At 39.0% G+C, this 15,266-nt stretch overlaps 2 protein-coding genes across 2 annotated transcripts; one reads left to right on the top strand and one right to left on the bottom strand.

The window, feature by feature from the left end:
- Positions 1 to 3,698: 3,698 nt before the first annotated feature.
- On the top strand, positions 3,699 to 5,483 carry MYCFIDRAFT_79901 (uncharacterized protein; the record flags this gene model as incomplete). The annotated part of the gene is made up of 1 exon (XM_007931619.1): positions 3,699 to 5,483. The coding sequence occupies one exon, from the start codon at positions 3,699 to 3,701 to the stop codon at positions 5,481 to 5,483; it is 1,785 nt and encodes a 594-aa protein (XP_007929810.1).
- A 184-nt stretch (positions 5,484 to 5,667) lies between these two features.
- MYCFIDRAFT_142418 (aminotransferase class-I) lies at positions 5,668 to 6,669 on the bottom strand (the record flags this gene model as incomplete). The annotated part of the gene is made up of 1 exon (XM_007932272.1): positions 5,668 to 6,669. A coding segment is annotated over one exon (1,002 nt), but the record flags the coding sequence as incomplete, so codon positions are not given.
- Between the last annotated feature and the right edge of the window lie 8,597 nt (positions 6,670 to 15,266).

Raw genomic sequence — 15,266 nt, 5'->3', positions numbered from 1 at the left:
TCCTATTATACGATAAGTTTCTCGATAAAGTTATTACTAGCGATAGTAATAATATAGTAGCGGTAGTAGTTATTTAGTTATAGGCAGAGATAGAAATAGTAGTAGAAATAGCGGCAGAAGGCGCGCTCTCGGCAGTAGTTATTAAGTCGTAGGAAGAGGTATAAATAGCGGTAGAAGGCGCGCTTTCGGCGGTAGTTATAAAGTTATAGGAAGAGGTAGAAATAGTAGCGGTAGTTATTAAGTTATAGGAAATACGTATTCGAGGTTATAGTCGCTTACTAAACGTACTTCGAGAACGTATATCGCTTCCTAAATATCGATTAGTATTAATAGTACGTTCTTAGAAGTATCTATTCTTACTAAAGGAGCGCCCTTATAGTCTAATACCGCGCGAGTCGTAGTTTCCGTTTTATCGAGCTCTTAAGTCGTATATCTATATCTTCGGAAAGGCGACTAGGTACGAGTTTAAGTAGTATAAGCCGTAGAAGAATAAGAATAGTATTAAGTATCGCTACTGCTAGGTATGTAGTTGTTTTAGCTTACTAGATAAGCGTATCTAGAAGGAAGTAATAAAGCGGAATTTAACCTTAAAGAAAATAGGGTATAAATTCTACTTCTATACTATTACTATCGACCTAAGCTAGCCTAAAGGTTAATAGGTTATTCGGTATTCTACTAAAGAAGATTACTAGTTCTGTAACTACAAGAAGGACGATATCGTCGCCCTTGCTATATATAGGCGCCGCTTAAGATCCGTAGAGTTCCTAGAATAACTAGAGCGTAGTAGCGCTTATAGTAGTCTCGTATACTAATCGCGAAGATTATAGCCTACTTCCGCGGCTATAGTATTATAATATTATTCTTAAGCTAAAGGATATACGGAATATCGTATAGGCTTATAATATAGACGCTTAATAGTAGATATAGCGTATAGTTAAGTTATTAAACGAAAATAGTATCTTCTATAATATTTACGAGAACCCTAAGAACGATACTATTTAAAGTATAGTTACGCTCTACCCTAAGCTACTCGAGGCCTTTAAGAATACGCTATATACCCTTATTATTAATACGACGTATTTAACTAATATCTATAATCTTAAGCTTCGAGATATTATCGCTACTAGACTAATAAATAATACTATTAAGCTCGGCGTTAGACTTATTTAACTAAAGTCTAATTAAGCCGATTTTGCTACTTTATTATAGTTACTACGGAAGGGTCTCGAATAGGCTAGTTATCCGCTATCTCTCGTTATTACTACTAATTAAGAAGTCGCCTTAATACTAGCAAGTAGAGAGATCTATCTAGGCTTATTAAATATCGTCTACGACTAGTATCTATAGTAAGATATATTAACTCGTATCTATAAGGAGCGTAGCGAATTTAGTTAGGTAAAGGGTACCGACGGCTCTTAGACTAATAGTCCTTAAACTAGTAAGTCTCTACGGTTATTCGCTTATACTATCTATAGTTAAACTAAAGCCGAGCTTAACGAGAACACTTAGAAACTAGATAACGTTACGGTCTATCCTATATTTAAGGCCTATCTTAATAATAACTAGTAGTACTATAAGACTTATATTATCGACTACTAGACTAACGAAGTTCTATACTTTAGCTATAAAACAACCTTGCGAGTTAAAGCTATATATAGACGTATTAAAGCCTAGCTTAAGTATAGTAGCCGCTACGATATCTTTACGTTATTTAAGAGCCTTCTTAATTAGTAGAATAAAGGGTATAATTGCCGTCGTATCCGCCTTACTAAGAACTAAAAGAAATTATAATAAAGTACTTACTAGACTATTTAAGGCGAGCGTTTCTCGAGCTGTAAACAACTACTATCTTCTCGAGGCTAAGGATCTATACTAACGTACTAACGACCTTCTACGGACTACGACTAACGATAACGGCAACGAGACTAAGTACTCGGCGTACTCGTACCCCTACTTATAATACTACTATAACGACTGCCTTCGTAAGACGTGTAGCTGTTCCTGTAAATACGATATTGTAAAGCTTCTTAAAATAGGTAGAAGCCGCGCTATACTATTACCGAGCTACTTCTATAAGCACTAGTTTATTAACTTCTATAGAACGTATAATTTACGAGAACCGGAAGTAATCTTTAGTAAGCGTATATCTCTTACTAGCGGAGTAATACTATATACTATAAAGCGTATAGTAACGGCTCGAGAATTAGACGACTTAAATAGGATTATAGTAGCTAGGAAGCGAAAGACTCTAACGGCTAGAATAGTCGACTTTATTTTAGAACTAGGTATATCTCTTATATAACTTTATACTATAGTTACTAATTACTATAAGTACTTAAAGAGCTAATAACGTACTTAGTAATACCCTTACTAGAAGGCTAATCGACCGTATAGCTCCGCTTACTATCTAGCCGGCTTTAAGTAATAATTATTATAATCTACGAGTTAGGTATCTTTATTATTACTTCTAGTTACTCCGGAGCTACGTTCTAAGCTAGATCTACTTTGCTAAGAGATTAAAGACCTACGAGTACGTAAGAACTAACGTTTATTCGAGCGGAGCGATAGATTTAATAGGTACCTAGAGTAACCTAAGCGAGCGAAGCGAGTAAATAGTTATAGAAGGTATCTAGTAAATCTAGCGTAGAGCTCGAGAATAAATTAGATTAGTACTATATAACGTATAGATTTGCATATACGTGTAGGTATAGTTAGTAAATAAGCAATAGTAGTATAGGGCCTCGAGGGAGGCTAAATTTAAAAAATACGCCTACAAAACAGAGCGCGCGCTATAATTAGTTAATAATTCGAATCGCAATTACGTATATCGAGCCTAAGGCTATTCCTTCTACTTTACGTTACTAACAACTATAATAACAATAGCTATTGTTATAACATTGTACGCTAAATATACGCTTCCGCGCTCTATAGGCGCTAATCTAACTTTGTTCTCGAGCTCTACGCCGTCGCTCCGCTCGAATAGGACAAGTACTATAGGGCTTAAATAATACTTTATAGGCGGAAGAAGAGCGAGCGAAGTAGTAAGCTAGCTAGAGCCGCTAGTAGGTAGTATTATATAAGTAATAATAACGATAGGCTACTTAGTAATAATACTAGTACTAATAGTAATAGTCGCTTATATAGCTAATAGGGCAGCTACTTTATTACTAGGTACTATAGTAATAGTACTATTAGTTTACTTAGTAGTAGTATTATATATAGTAGTAGGCTAGTTAGTAACTAAGAGACTAATATAAGCTAGTATATATAGTACCGTATAGTTATAAGGCTATAGGTCGTAATCCGCTTAGACCTATATAGATAGTAACTAGTAATACCTTAAATTTTGCTATACTACTAATTTACTAGTAAACTTTAGCTTAATAGCTACTAGTAGTAATATAGTAGTAGTTGCCCGGTCGGAGGGACTATAGCGACGCGATTATCTACTTCTACGCGATTTTATATAAAATAGGCGATCTTGTAATCTCGGGTTATACTAGGGCTTAGGCGGATAGCTAGGGCTCGGTTTAGTCTCGAGGGACCGGTCTCTTTAAGCTTACTAAACACATGTTTAGGCTTTTCAAGAATCAGACTAGGCAGATGCAGTATTAGTCAGCCGTGTTGGCAGGCAGGGGCGAGAAGGAGCTGCTATATGTACTTTTCTATCTTCTTAATAATTGTTGCAACGACATAACATGTTACAGCGTGGCTTTCATTCCTACGCGTTGTCAGCCATAATCGGCTGCCTCTGCTTCCTCGGTCGTCTGCAATGCGAAGCTGTAGATCACTCTGCTATCCTGCCAATATGGCACGTCCTTCTCACTCCCACCTTTGATCGCTATGGCGATCCTGCGGCCTTGAAGGTGCAACAGACCGTCGCAAACTTCACCTTTGATGCCTCGTCCGACATATTCTCCCTTTTCGAAGCCATTGCCAACCTAGCACTGGGCCATACTACCAACGATGGACTGACTTTCCACGACGACCATGGCGAGATTAACGTGACAAGTCGCCTAGTCACATCGGCTGCGGGCACACAGCGAATCTGGACAACTACAAGGACCACTGCCGGCAATGTCACCGTCTCATATACTGCTCTGCCACGTCCTCTGCAAGAAGATGCGCCACCAGGACCGGCACTGGACTTTCGACGAGATGGTCATGGAGCTATAGGTTCTGGTTATGGGATAATAGCCCTGCCCTTTATGCCTAAGGAGCCACGCATTCGCACCACGCTTGAATGGGACCTCTCGAGCGCTGATCCCGATGTATCAGCTGTTTCCAGTCGAGGTCCAGGCAACAAGTCTAGTACCACAGAAGGCCAATTCAGTATGGAAGAGTTGCAAGAATCTTTCCTCCTGTTTGGCCGACTTCAGAAAGCAATCCATGAAGCCCCTGGGCCAGCTTTCAACATTTACTGGTTTACTGAACCTCCATTTGACATCGATCACCTCAGTACAGTCCTGAAGGATCTTTATGTCTATATGATATCATTCTTCCAGGACTCAGGCCAAGACTTTCGCATATTCTTACGCCACAATGCGCATGGCTCGCTCACCGGCACGGCTCTCCCCAACTCTTTCGTTTTTGGCTGGGACGATACAGAAATGACTTATCCCTTGACGCAATACCAGCGAGAAGAAATCCTCGCACACGAAATGTCGCATAACTGGGTTCTCCTGCCAGGGGCACAGGTGTCGGAGAATTGGTACACCGAGGGTCTTGCCGATTATTATTCGGTTCTTTTGCGCTATCGCTCAAATTTGCTCTCGGCCGAACAATATCTTCATGAGATCAATCAGAAAATGACCGCCTATTACACCAACCCACTCGTCAACGAAGACATGGCCAACGTTGCAAAGCTGACGTGGAATTGCTCTCACGCGCAGCGTGTCCCATATGGTCGAGGGTTTGCATTTGGATTGCTACTCAATGGCTTGATCAAGAGTTCAACATCGAACAAAAAGAATCTCGATGATGTCGTAGTTGCGCTATCGCGAATGTCTCGAAGCGGCGGGAGACACAATGTGACAGACTTTGCAAGCCTTGTAAACGACTTGATAGGTCCAAGAGGTCACAATGCTTTTCGGCACATCGAAGAAATGGAGGCTGGCATCATTTTGATTCCTCCGAGCAATGCCTTGGAGTCGGAACTTTCAGTGCAACGCGTGCGCCATGATGTACCTGCTTTCGAGCTAGGATTCGACGAGAAGTCATTGCTCTCTGATCCACATCTTGTCACAGGACTTGTGAAAGGATCCCGAGCACAAGAAGCAGGTCTACTGAATGGAGACATTGTTGCTATGCCGTTCACCTCCATGTACAACCAAGCAAAAGATAACCTCTGGCTTCATATGGTTCTTCACGTTACACGCACGGACGACACAGCCTCCAAGCATATGGTGGTGGAGTATTGGCCGAGAGCAAGGAGGCTTGTGGAAGCATATCATTATGAGCCAACGGGACATACGGATCTGTGAACAATTTGGACTTTTTACAGTACTATCCTTCACCGTCCGACTCACTGTCCCAACGTTGACAAATCAGCCAGAGATTTTGCAAGTCGGGCTATCGCCAAGGACAGCACGTTCAGATCATGGGCAGTATAAGTCAGCCTGAAGCATCCAGGAACTTCACAATTGGACAGCTGACGGCAATTAAGGATTAGTTCAGTATAGGCAAAGGAGTGTGTGTGTGAAAGGCTTGAACATATCTTACCTCTCCCGGGCTCATGAAAACGCCACCATTGTATGCCAGATGACGGCAAAGCTGTTCCTCCCGACTCAGTTTCGGATGCGAGCTGTCCAAGAACTCCAACCATTTCGTCAATTTGACGAGCAGAAAGATGCCACTGTTGGCGGACACAAATGGGATACCATGCTCGCGCAAGAGCTCGGTAACCTGAAGATATCGAGCTCGAAGTCGCACGTGGTAGAGGTCAAGGTACGCGGTCATTGCACATTGATCGGATAGGAAATGCTCAAAGAAGGCCGTCGAAAAAGAGGTCACCCAGGTGAACAAAGCCAGTCGCCTGCAAACCTTCCATAGGAGCTCGTTGCGGGTGACGAAGAATCCCAATCGAAGACCGCCGGCACCGAAGTCTTTGCTCGCTCCATAAATGCAGTGGATGTTCTCAGCCAGGACATTATTACTCAAGTCTTCTGGAATGCTCAGTACCGATGAGAACTCGTCCAAGCCAGGTTCGAGGGATGCAAAACAAGACATCGCATATATTTCATCGGAAACAAGATGCATGCCGTGACTGCCGCAGAGTCGAGCCAGGTAGGTCAGAGTCGTTTTGGAGTAACAGCGTCCAACAGGATTGCAAGGGTTGCAGACCAAGAGCGCTTTGACTGGTATTCCGCGTCGCTGGCTCTCTACGATAGCGCCTTCCAGTAGTTTGGCGAGCTGAGGAGCGTATCTAGCGCTGAATTGATCATCTACATCGGCCGACACTGCGATGAACTCGATCCCTGTCCGTGCGCAAAGATCATGTTTAAACATCATGTACGTCGGTGTTAGAACGATGACTCCTTCGCCGGGATCACACAGATTGAAGGCAACGAGGTCAATTGACGAGGATGCTCCATTGGTCACCAGGATCTGCTTACTGTCAACAGGAGTGGCGGGTTTGAATCCATGGTTGATAAAGCGCGCAACGGCTTCGATGAAACCTATTGGGTCATAATCAATTCCCTACCTCTACCAGTGTCCGGACGTAGAATCTTGCCTACTCACTCGAAGGTCCCATCACAGGTCCATAATTCACAGCTACAAGCTACGGGTAAGTGCTTGCGTTCAAGTCCCAAACTCTTACTGACCTCCGTCAAAAGCATACTGTGCGGCGAAAGTTTTGATCTTTTCGCCCATGACGTCTTTCATCAACTTGTTGACAGCACCAGACAGGTCGATCAAGCCGTTGGGACATTTTGAAGGGTCGTATGCTGGTAGTTTACCGATTTCCTCCTCGAGGTCGATGAAAGCGCCTGAGTTGAGGTTGGCCAGACCTCGTCGAGATGGTTGCGCAATCTTTGTCATTGTGGTTACGATGAGCCCTTCTGGCGTGCAAGTTGTAGACGTAGCACATATAGCCGTAGTGTAGTAGTGTAGTATGGTTGAGTCGTCTTCTGCTGGCAGATTTCCCCGCACCGCTAGAATATTTCGTAGCTCGGTGCATCTATTCTCCGCCTTCCGAGTGGTTCTATCAATAGGTGAAGTGCTCCTTTGTTACATGGATGAGTCTTACACTATCTTTCAAGAACCGAATGCTAGCGTCTGTGACGCGTCAGCTCAATCACATGACAGACACGTGACCTCTTAGCATGAAGAATTTTTACACTGTATTTTAGACTATAGAATAGACTAAGATATAGGCAATAAACGAAGCTAATTTAACCGCCGGCAATGTAGTATTACGTAAGTAATCTACTGCGCTATACGTAATAGTTATAAGCCCGGATTTAATCCGCGGTATTAGAGACTTCTATAGTAGGAAAGAATTTTTCTATTCTACGAGACCTTTAATAATCGATAGTCTTAATAGTACTAAGAAACAACTATTTAAATCTCTATAATCGCTTTAAAGTAACGCTAGTATATTATTAGTAATAGCCCTCTTATTAGCTAATCGTCTTAGTAGTAGTAAGCTTATTATCCTTCGTAGACCTAACGAATAGGATCGATAGTTTAAATAAACTAAGACGTACCTAACTAGATATAAGACCTAGGTCTTTACTAACCCTTACTCGACTAAGCCTACTAAACTAGTACAACCCCTTCTCCCGGAATTCGATATAGAGTAGCTTATAACTAACCCCCTATATTAGGCTAGTACAAAGCTTACTAAGGAACATTTTAATATAAGGAAGACGGAATTTAAGCGGTTTAGAATAGCGCGTAATAAGACAATCGAGTACCTAGCTATAACTATAGACATTCGTTATTACTTAGAGATTACTAATCCTAATAGGGAGAATATAGCACTAACAATGCGTCTTATCCTAACTCGATTAAAGGACAAGCTCGTACCTAATACGTAGTAGTAAAGAACTACTCTTAGTAAGGAACTATAACGTCTTATAAACTCTAAGCAGGTAAAGGACCCCGAGCACTAGTGTAAAGAATAGCTTAACCTATACAAAACTATAAAGCGTATACAATACCCGGAATTTAACAACCTAGTAACCTACCTATATACTGCAGTTACGAATGTAGATAAGACCTACGGCAAGGGGCTCTATATAATATATTAGGCAGGGCTAATAGTTAACAACTTCTACTAACTAATTAGCATAATACGAGATTACGCTCGGAATATAGCTAGTACCTTAACGACTCGAAAGGGCTCTTCCTTTAGCGTAATCTATAAAGAAGACGGCAATTCTAACGTAACACTTTAAGGCTCTACGAATGCTACACTATAAGGTACTACTAGCAATGCTATTAAAGACAAGAACAAAGATAAGCGCCGTACGCCTAAATTATATGCTAAACTCACTAGCCTTAGTAAGAGGAAGGTATGTAAGAATCGTAGCAAGTGCTTAGTAGTTAACTACCGGCTACGTAACAAAGTAGAAGAGAAGGACAAAGACGCCTAGTAGCGTAGCAAGCTGAAGTTCTATAAAGGCTATCTTCGCCGTAATAAGGACTTCTACTTAAGACAAGCTAAGTTCTATAAAGATCCCCTAGCTATTAAGATTGCTAAGCAATAACACTACGAGGGCCGTAATAAGGATAATGCTAGTATAGGTAATAGATTAGGCAAGCTCTTAGTAGCCTGCTTCTACAATCCTTTACTAGCACCTCTATTAGCTTTACTAGCGGCTAATCTAACTACCTACATGTTAATAATCGTATACAAAGGCAAATAGAACCTATTTAACGTACTAATATATAATAGTGGCTTAAACTGTAATATTATTAACTACCCTAGTCGATTTAACTTTAAAGCGCTCTTCCTTCCGCTATAGGCAACCGTAGCTACTAGCACTACGTACAATCGAGTCGTCGCTATTAGAATAGTATTATTTACAGTAAAGAGTACTAGCGGAAGTGCCTTAGAGATCGAACTAAAGGAATGCCTCTATATCCCTAACTTTTATACTAATATTGTTAGTAGGATACTATTCTATTATAAGGGGTTTAGGTATTAGGAGATAGATAATATACTATACAACCCTTAAGGAAAACTACTAGTTAAGTTCGTTAGACTAGACAATAATATGCCCTACTTCGATATAGAAAGCAAAGTTAATAACAACCTACTACCTAAGATATAGCTAAGCGACGATAAAGGCCGACTACGAAGTTATCCGTTCTTCTAACTAATACGGGCTAACTTTACTATACGACGCTCTATATACCTACTACTACCGAGATAGCTTACACTTAAGAAGATATATAAGGTGTTTAGGCACCTAAGTGCAGAACGTGCTAAAGAGCTAGCTAATCGGGTTAATAGAATAATACGGGACCTCTTATACGATACTAAAGTACTAAGGATACTACTATGTCTAGTATATACTTAGGCTAAGGGCAAGAAGCTTATTTCTAGAAGGCTACGAAAGTACGATGTCTCTATCCTTACTCTATATAGTTATATTGCCGCTAATCTAATAGAACTAGATACGGCCTATAATAGTAATAGGTACCTATTCTATGCCTACGACTTGAATATAGGACTTTATTTTAGCTAGACGATTAATAATTGAACTAAATTAACCTTGCTATAATACTAGAGCTAACTAGCATTATTTATACGCAGTATTAGTAGGGATATTATCTATCTGTTATCCGACAATAAAGGGGCTATTAGTAGAATACGCTTTCGGTCTTATTTACGCAATAACTATACTACCTAGAGGCTATTAGCACTATACACCCCTAAGTAAGACCTAGTAGAGCGAGTAGGCCGCACTATTATTGAAGTAGCTAGGGCCCTTATAATACATGCACGCTTTCTATACAAGCTATAGCTAGAAGGAGTTTATATAGCAACCTTCTTAATTAACCGCTTACTAAGGTTACGCTCTACCGACTACGCAATAAGGACTCTATATAAGATTAGAACTAGATATAAGCCTAATATAGCCTATATATATCAATTTAGTATACGAGCCTATCTACTAATCTATAGCACGGAGACAGACCTAGCATTATATAAACGAAAGGATATCCTACTAAGAACGATAAAAGTAGCTTTACGTACTTATATTAGATACTTGTATAGTTATAAAGGCTATTCTATCTATAGGATCTAGGTACTATTACGTATAATAGTCCTACGGACGAGGGATGTTATCTTTAACGAAACCCTGTTCTATAATAGATATAATAATAATCTTAGAGTTAACCTTACTAACTAAGAGCTAACTTAGTTTAGTAATCTCGAAGAACTACAAACAACCGCCTCGGAGTATTAATTTAATAACCTTCGAGAAGTATGTAACATACCCCTAGACCTCGTACGGTTTAGAACTAAGGGGGTAGATACACTACTAGGACCTAGAAGACTAATAATTGTCGACTCTATAGGGCTAGCAGATCTAGTCTAAGGAATACTAACAATGCCGCTACTAGTTAAACAACTTAGTCTAGTGCCGAAGCAATAGCCTATCTAGTAACAAGACTTTCTAGTTAAACTAAGCAATACTTAGCTACCTTATAATAATATATTAAATAGATTAGTCTAATAAAGATCCCCTAAGAACGATGCTAGCGATAAAGCCCCTACTAACAATGTAGACGTACTAGGTTATATAGATAATATAGACTTTAACTTGCTACGTACTAAGCTAGCTAAATTGCTAATACTAATTAAAGCCGCTAATATATCTTATCGTTACTTACTAAATCTAGGTAGACCGCACTACCGTATTAACTATCTAAACAAGCGACAACGAGTAGCCGCGATTCGCTATAATATTAGCAATCGAGAACAAGCAAAGCACCTTCTATTATTTAGTAACCTCTATATAGCCGCCGAGTATAAAGCGCGCCTCGTATAGCCTACTCGATCTAATAACCTACCTAACTTACCTTTATTAGAACTACTACTACTTCTACGCGACGAACATAATCTAAATCTTATACTAAAGGTCTCGGACCTACTAGCAGAGCTACGTAACTAGCGACAGGTACTTAAGAGCAAGTTTAAAGAGTATTAGATATACGCTACAATAGTTAAGTTTAATAAGGCGCTTAAAATAGGAACATTTGAATAGGTCGATATTAATATACTAGACAAGCCTAACCTTCTTCCTCTTACCTAGGTATTTAAATACAAGGGTAATGCGAATAGACGGCTAGTAAAGTTCAAAGCAAGAGTCTATATAAGAGGAGACCTATAGAAGGGCATATACCTAGATACCTATGCGTCAACCCTCGTAGTAAGAGTATTTAGAGCCCTAATAGCTATTATTGCAAAGTTTAATCTAGAGGCTAAGCAGATAGATGCAGTAAATGCATTTCTTAACGCTATACTGCCCTATATACTATATCTAAGACTACTAGAAGGATTTGCATAGAAGGGCAAGGTACTGCGCCTGCTTTAGGCATTGTATAGGCTATAGGAGTCTCCTCGGCTCTAGTATAATCACTTTATAACTACCCTCGAAAACAAGCTTAGTATACAACTAGTAGACAACGTAGACTACCTATATACCGACCTAGACAAGCATATATTTATCTTCTTCTATATAGATAATATAGTGCTATTATATCACCGTTAACACAAATAGAAGGCAATAGACCTAAAGTAGAAGCTAATAAAGGAATACGAGCTTAATAACCTAGGGAAGCTCTTATAGTTCCTTAGTATTAAAGTAAAGCGAGATCGATCTATACGATAGCTCTAGCTATCTTAGAAGACTTATATTAAGAAGATGGCTTAGCGATACAACATTACTAACGTTAGTAGAAGAGCCGAGTTACCGTTGCTAACTAGATATAAGCTATATAAGAGGCTAGAACCTAGCGAGGACACAATATACCTCGATCCTATAGCGATACTAGCCTATTAGAGCCGTATTAGATCACTTAACTTTATAGCCGTCTAAACAAGACTAGACATTACTAAGGCAGTATTACTGCTATTAAAAGCTCTATAGAACCCTAGGCAGGTAGATATAGCTGCTGCTAACTAGTGCATTAAGTACCTTTATTAGATAAAGGACCTATGCCTAGAATACAATAATACTAGACTAACAATTACGGTATGTTTAACCTATAAGCTTAATGAGTTTTGTAGTGCCTCTAATGCCTCTTATAGGGACTATAAAGGGACTAGACAGTTATTAGAAGGATGGTTATTTAGCCTGTTTAATAGACTAGTCGATTAGAAAGCGGCACGATAGTTAACTGTTACTAAATCTACGACTAAGGCTAAACTGTTAGCTACCTTATATATAGGCTTAGAACTAATCTGGTAGAGACGCTTCTTTACTAATATAGGACTTACCTTAAATAAGGCCCCTATGCTTTACTGTAATAACATACAGACTATCCGCATTATTAAGGCTAATGCTAGTAAATTAGACACGAAGCTCCGCTATATAGATATTTACTAGTGCTAGCTAAGGCAAGAATATAAGGCTAGAAGAATTTAATATAAATACCTAGCTATATAGGATATACCAGCCGATAGACTTACTAAACTCTATAGACTATAGAACTAACAGAGGTTTATATAGCAACTTAGGCTATTAAGGCTACTAACTAACGGACTACAAAGTGAAGTAGAGCCGAAATAAGGTATATAAGGATGTAACTCTTCCTCTAACAACCTCTTCCTCTTTAGTAATACGAAGACAACTCTATATAATAGGTAGTAGTAGCCCCCCCCCCTTATTCGCTACTAATTGTAACTAAGTCGATTAAGTATACCTTTATCGATTAGCGCTAGCAAAAGTGTCTAATACGATAGCGACGACTAATTAGGGTAGCGGATCTAACCTTACTTCCTAATACGTTATTGTCGCCTATATTATTACTTCGAACGTTACTTCTACTAACTAATAACAAGTCTACGGCGATTGTATTAGTGCTAGTAATAATAGTGTAGTAGTCTTAGCTAAGGGTAGCGTCCTTAGTTTAAGTTACCTATCCTAATTTGTTAAATCTATTTAACTAATATATACCTTACTTAATCCTTCGTCTAATTAAATAGACGCTACCTATGCGATTGATCTAATAACCGATAGTAATAGTATAAAAGGGCTTAGTTCAAATTAAACTAACTTTACTAACGATACGAGTTCTTATATAAGGCTTAATAGTGCCGGTCTATGCTTTAACTACATAGGAAGACAACAGTTCCTAGTAATAGGGACTATATATAAAGGTGTATACGTAGTCCGGATTATGTAACGATATCCTTCTAGGGTAATCGGGGTATAAAATAAGACTCTCTTATATAGATAGATAGATAGATAGATATTTCATTTGCCTGTTGTAGTGCCTTTCGGCCTATACAGGTCTGTTTCTATATATTGTTTTAGGTAGGAAACTAACTTAGTTAGTAAAAACCTCCCTCCTATCCTATTTATAAGTGTTAATCTTCCTCGTTTCCTTGTTTTCCTTCCTCTAGGGTATACTAGTGTTATAGTTATTACCCTCTAACTACCTTGCCTGCTGCCCTGCCCTTCTTTCCCCCTCTTCTTCCCTCCTTCTTATCTACTCTTTAGTTTCCCTTACTAGTGCGAATTGTTGTACAAATCCCTATTTGATAATCTACTTTACTATCCTCTTTAGGTCTTCTTTGCTCTAGATTAGCTTGTCGTATTCCCTTTCTATTGCTTTTAGTCTCTAATTACTTCTGCCTTCTAACTATTAAGGGTAGACTAGCAGTATATGCTTAGGGTTCTAAGATTGGTAGCTATATTAGCAAGCTCTACTTTTAATTCCTAGGACGTTTCTTCTAAACAGGTAAGATCTGAGTCTAATATATTTAGATCTGATTTAGATAGCTAGGCTTGCCTCGGCCCTGTTTAGGTCCTTATAGAGCTAGTAGTTGTGTTAACTAAATTTAATTAGTGCCTTTAGGGTTCCTAGTCTAACTTATGTTTTGTTCTATTCCTACTCCTATAGGTATCTAGCAATTAATTCTACTAGGCTTTGTTTCTCTCCCTTTGGCTTGTCTTCCTTTAGCCTTGTGTTTAGTCCCTAAAGCTCTTTCTCTAGCATTTCTCTTATTAAGACTCTATATTACTCTAGGTCTTTAACTTTCTAGGGAGTTATTTATAGTCTGTCTCGCCTCCTAGTCCTAATGCACTAGGCTTTTATCTTGTCTAGTGCCTTTTAGATAGTCTGTTAGGCTAGGTATTCTATTATCTTTACTGTATATTAGTATCTTAGTCCCTTAAAGTATTGTTTAACTAGTAGGATCCCTAATTCTATTTCTACTACCCTTGTTAGTATAGTTTTGTATGCTCCTAGGATTTTCTTTAGGCTTTAGGTTTGGGACCTACTAACTAGTTGCTTAATCCTCTTTAGTGTTTTCTCTTAGGCTGTCTATATCTGTGCTCTATATAGTATTACTAGCTTAACAATTGCTTTGTATATAACTTTAGCTTTCTCGAATATAGCCCCCTATATAGAGGCTATAAGCCTATTGATGGATTGTATATTAGTATCTACCCTCTACTTTGCCTTCTTTACTTATAGTCCCTAATTTAGTTTTGGATCTAGCTAGATCCCTAGTACCCTAAGCTCTACTAATAGTTAGGTTTCAAAGCCTTAGATAGTAATTGATTGCTTTATATTATAGGTTGATTTAGCCTTACTAAAGTAGATAAGCTAGTACTTTTCTAGGGCGAATTTTGCTCTATGCCTCCTTACCTATTTTTTATACTCCTAGTGCTTCTCTTCTAGGATCTTGTAGTTGGTTTCTATTGTCTTAGACTAGGCTAGGATGTTTGTATCGTCTACAAACCCTAATGCTAATGTGTTTTTTGATTCTAGGAGTAGGAGTAGGTCTGCTATAAAGATAAGGAAGAGGATTAGGGAGAGTATTAATCCTTAGGGGATTCCCTTTTTAGTTAGTATTAGGTCTAATTTGAATTTGCCTAGAATAAGCTATATTGATCTTTCCTATAGGAAGGACTAGATAAATTAGACTATCTAGTTTAGTGTAGCTTTCTGTTTAAGTATATATAGGAGCCTTTTATAGGAGATATTATTAAAGGCTCCTAAGATATCGAGGGAGAGGAGGGTTGCTACCTAGTTTTAACTATAGTGCTAGATATGCTTAATCTGTTCTATAATTA

The sequence above is a fragment of the Pseudocercospora fijiensis genome (assembly GCF_000340215.1).
Source record: "Pseudocercospora fijiensis CIRAD86 unplaced genomic scaffold MYCFIscaffold_8, whole genome shotgun sequence".
Lineage (NCBI taxonomy): Eukaryota > Fungi > Ascomycota > Dothideomycetes > Mycosphaerellales > Mycosphaerellaceae > Pseudocercospora > Pseudocercospora fijiensis.
This window is presented reverse-complemented; position numbering and strand designations above follow the sequence as displayed.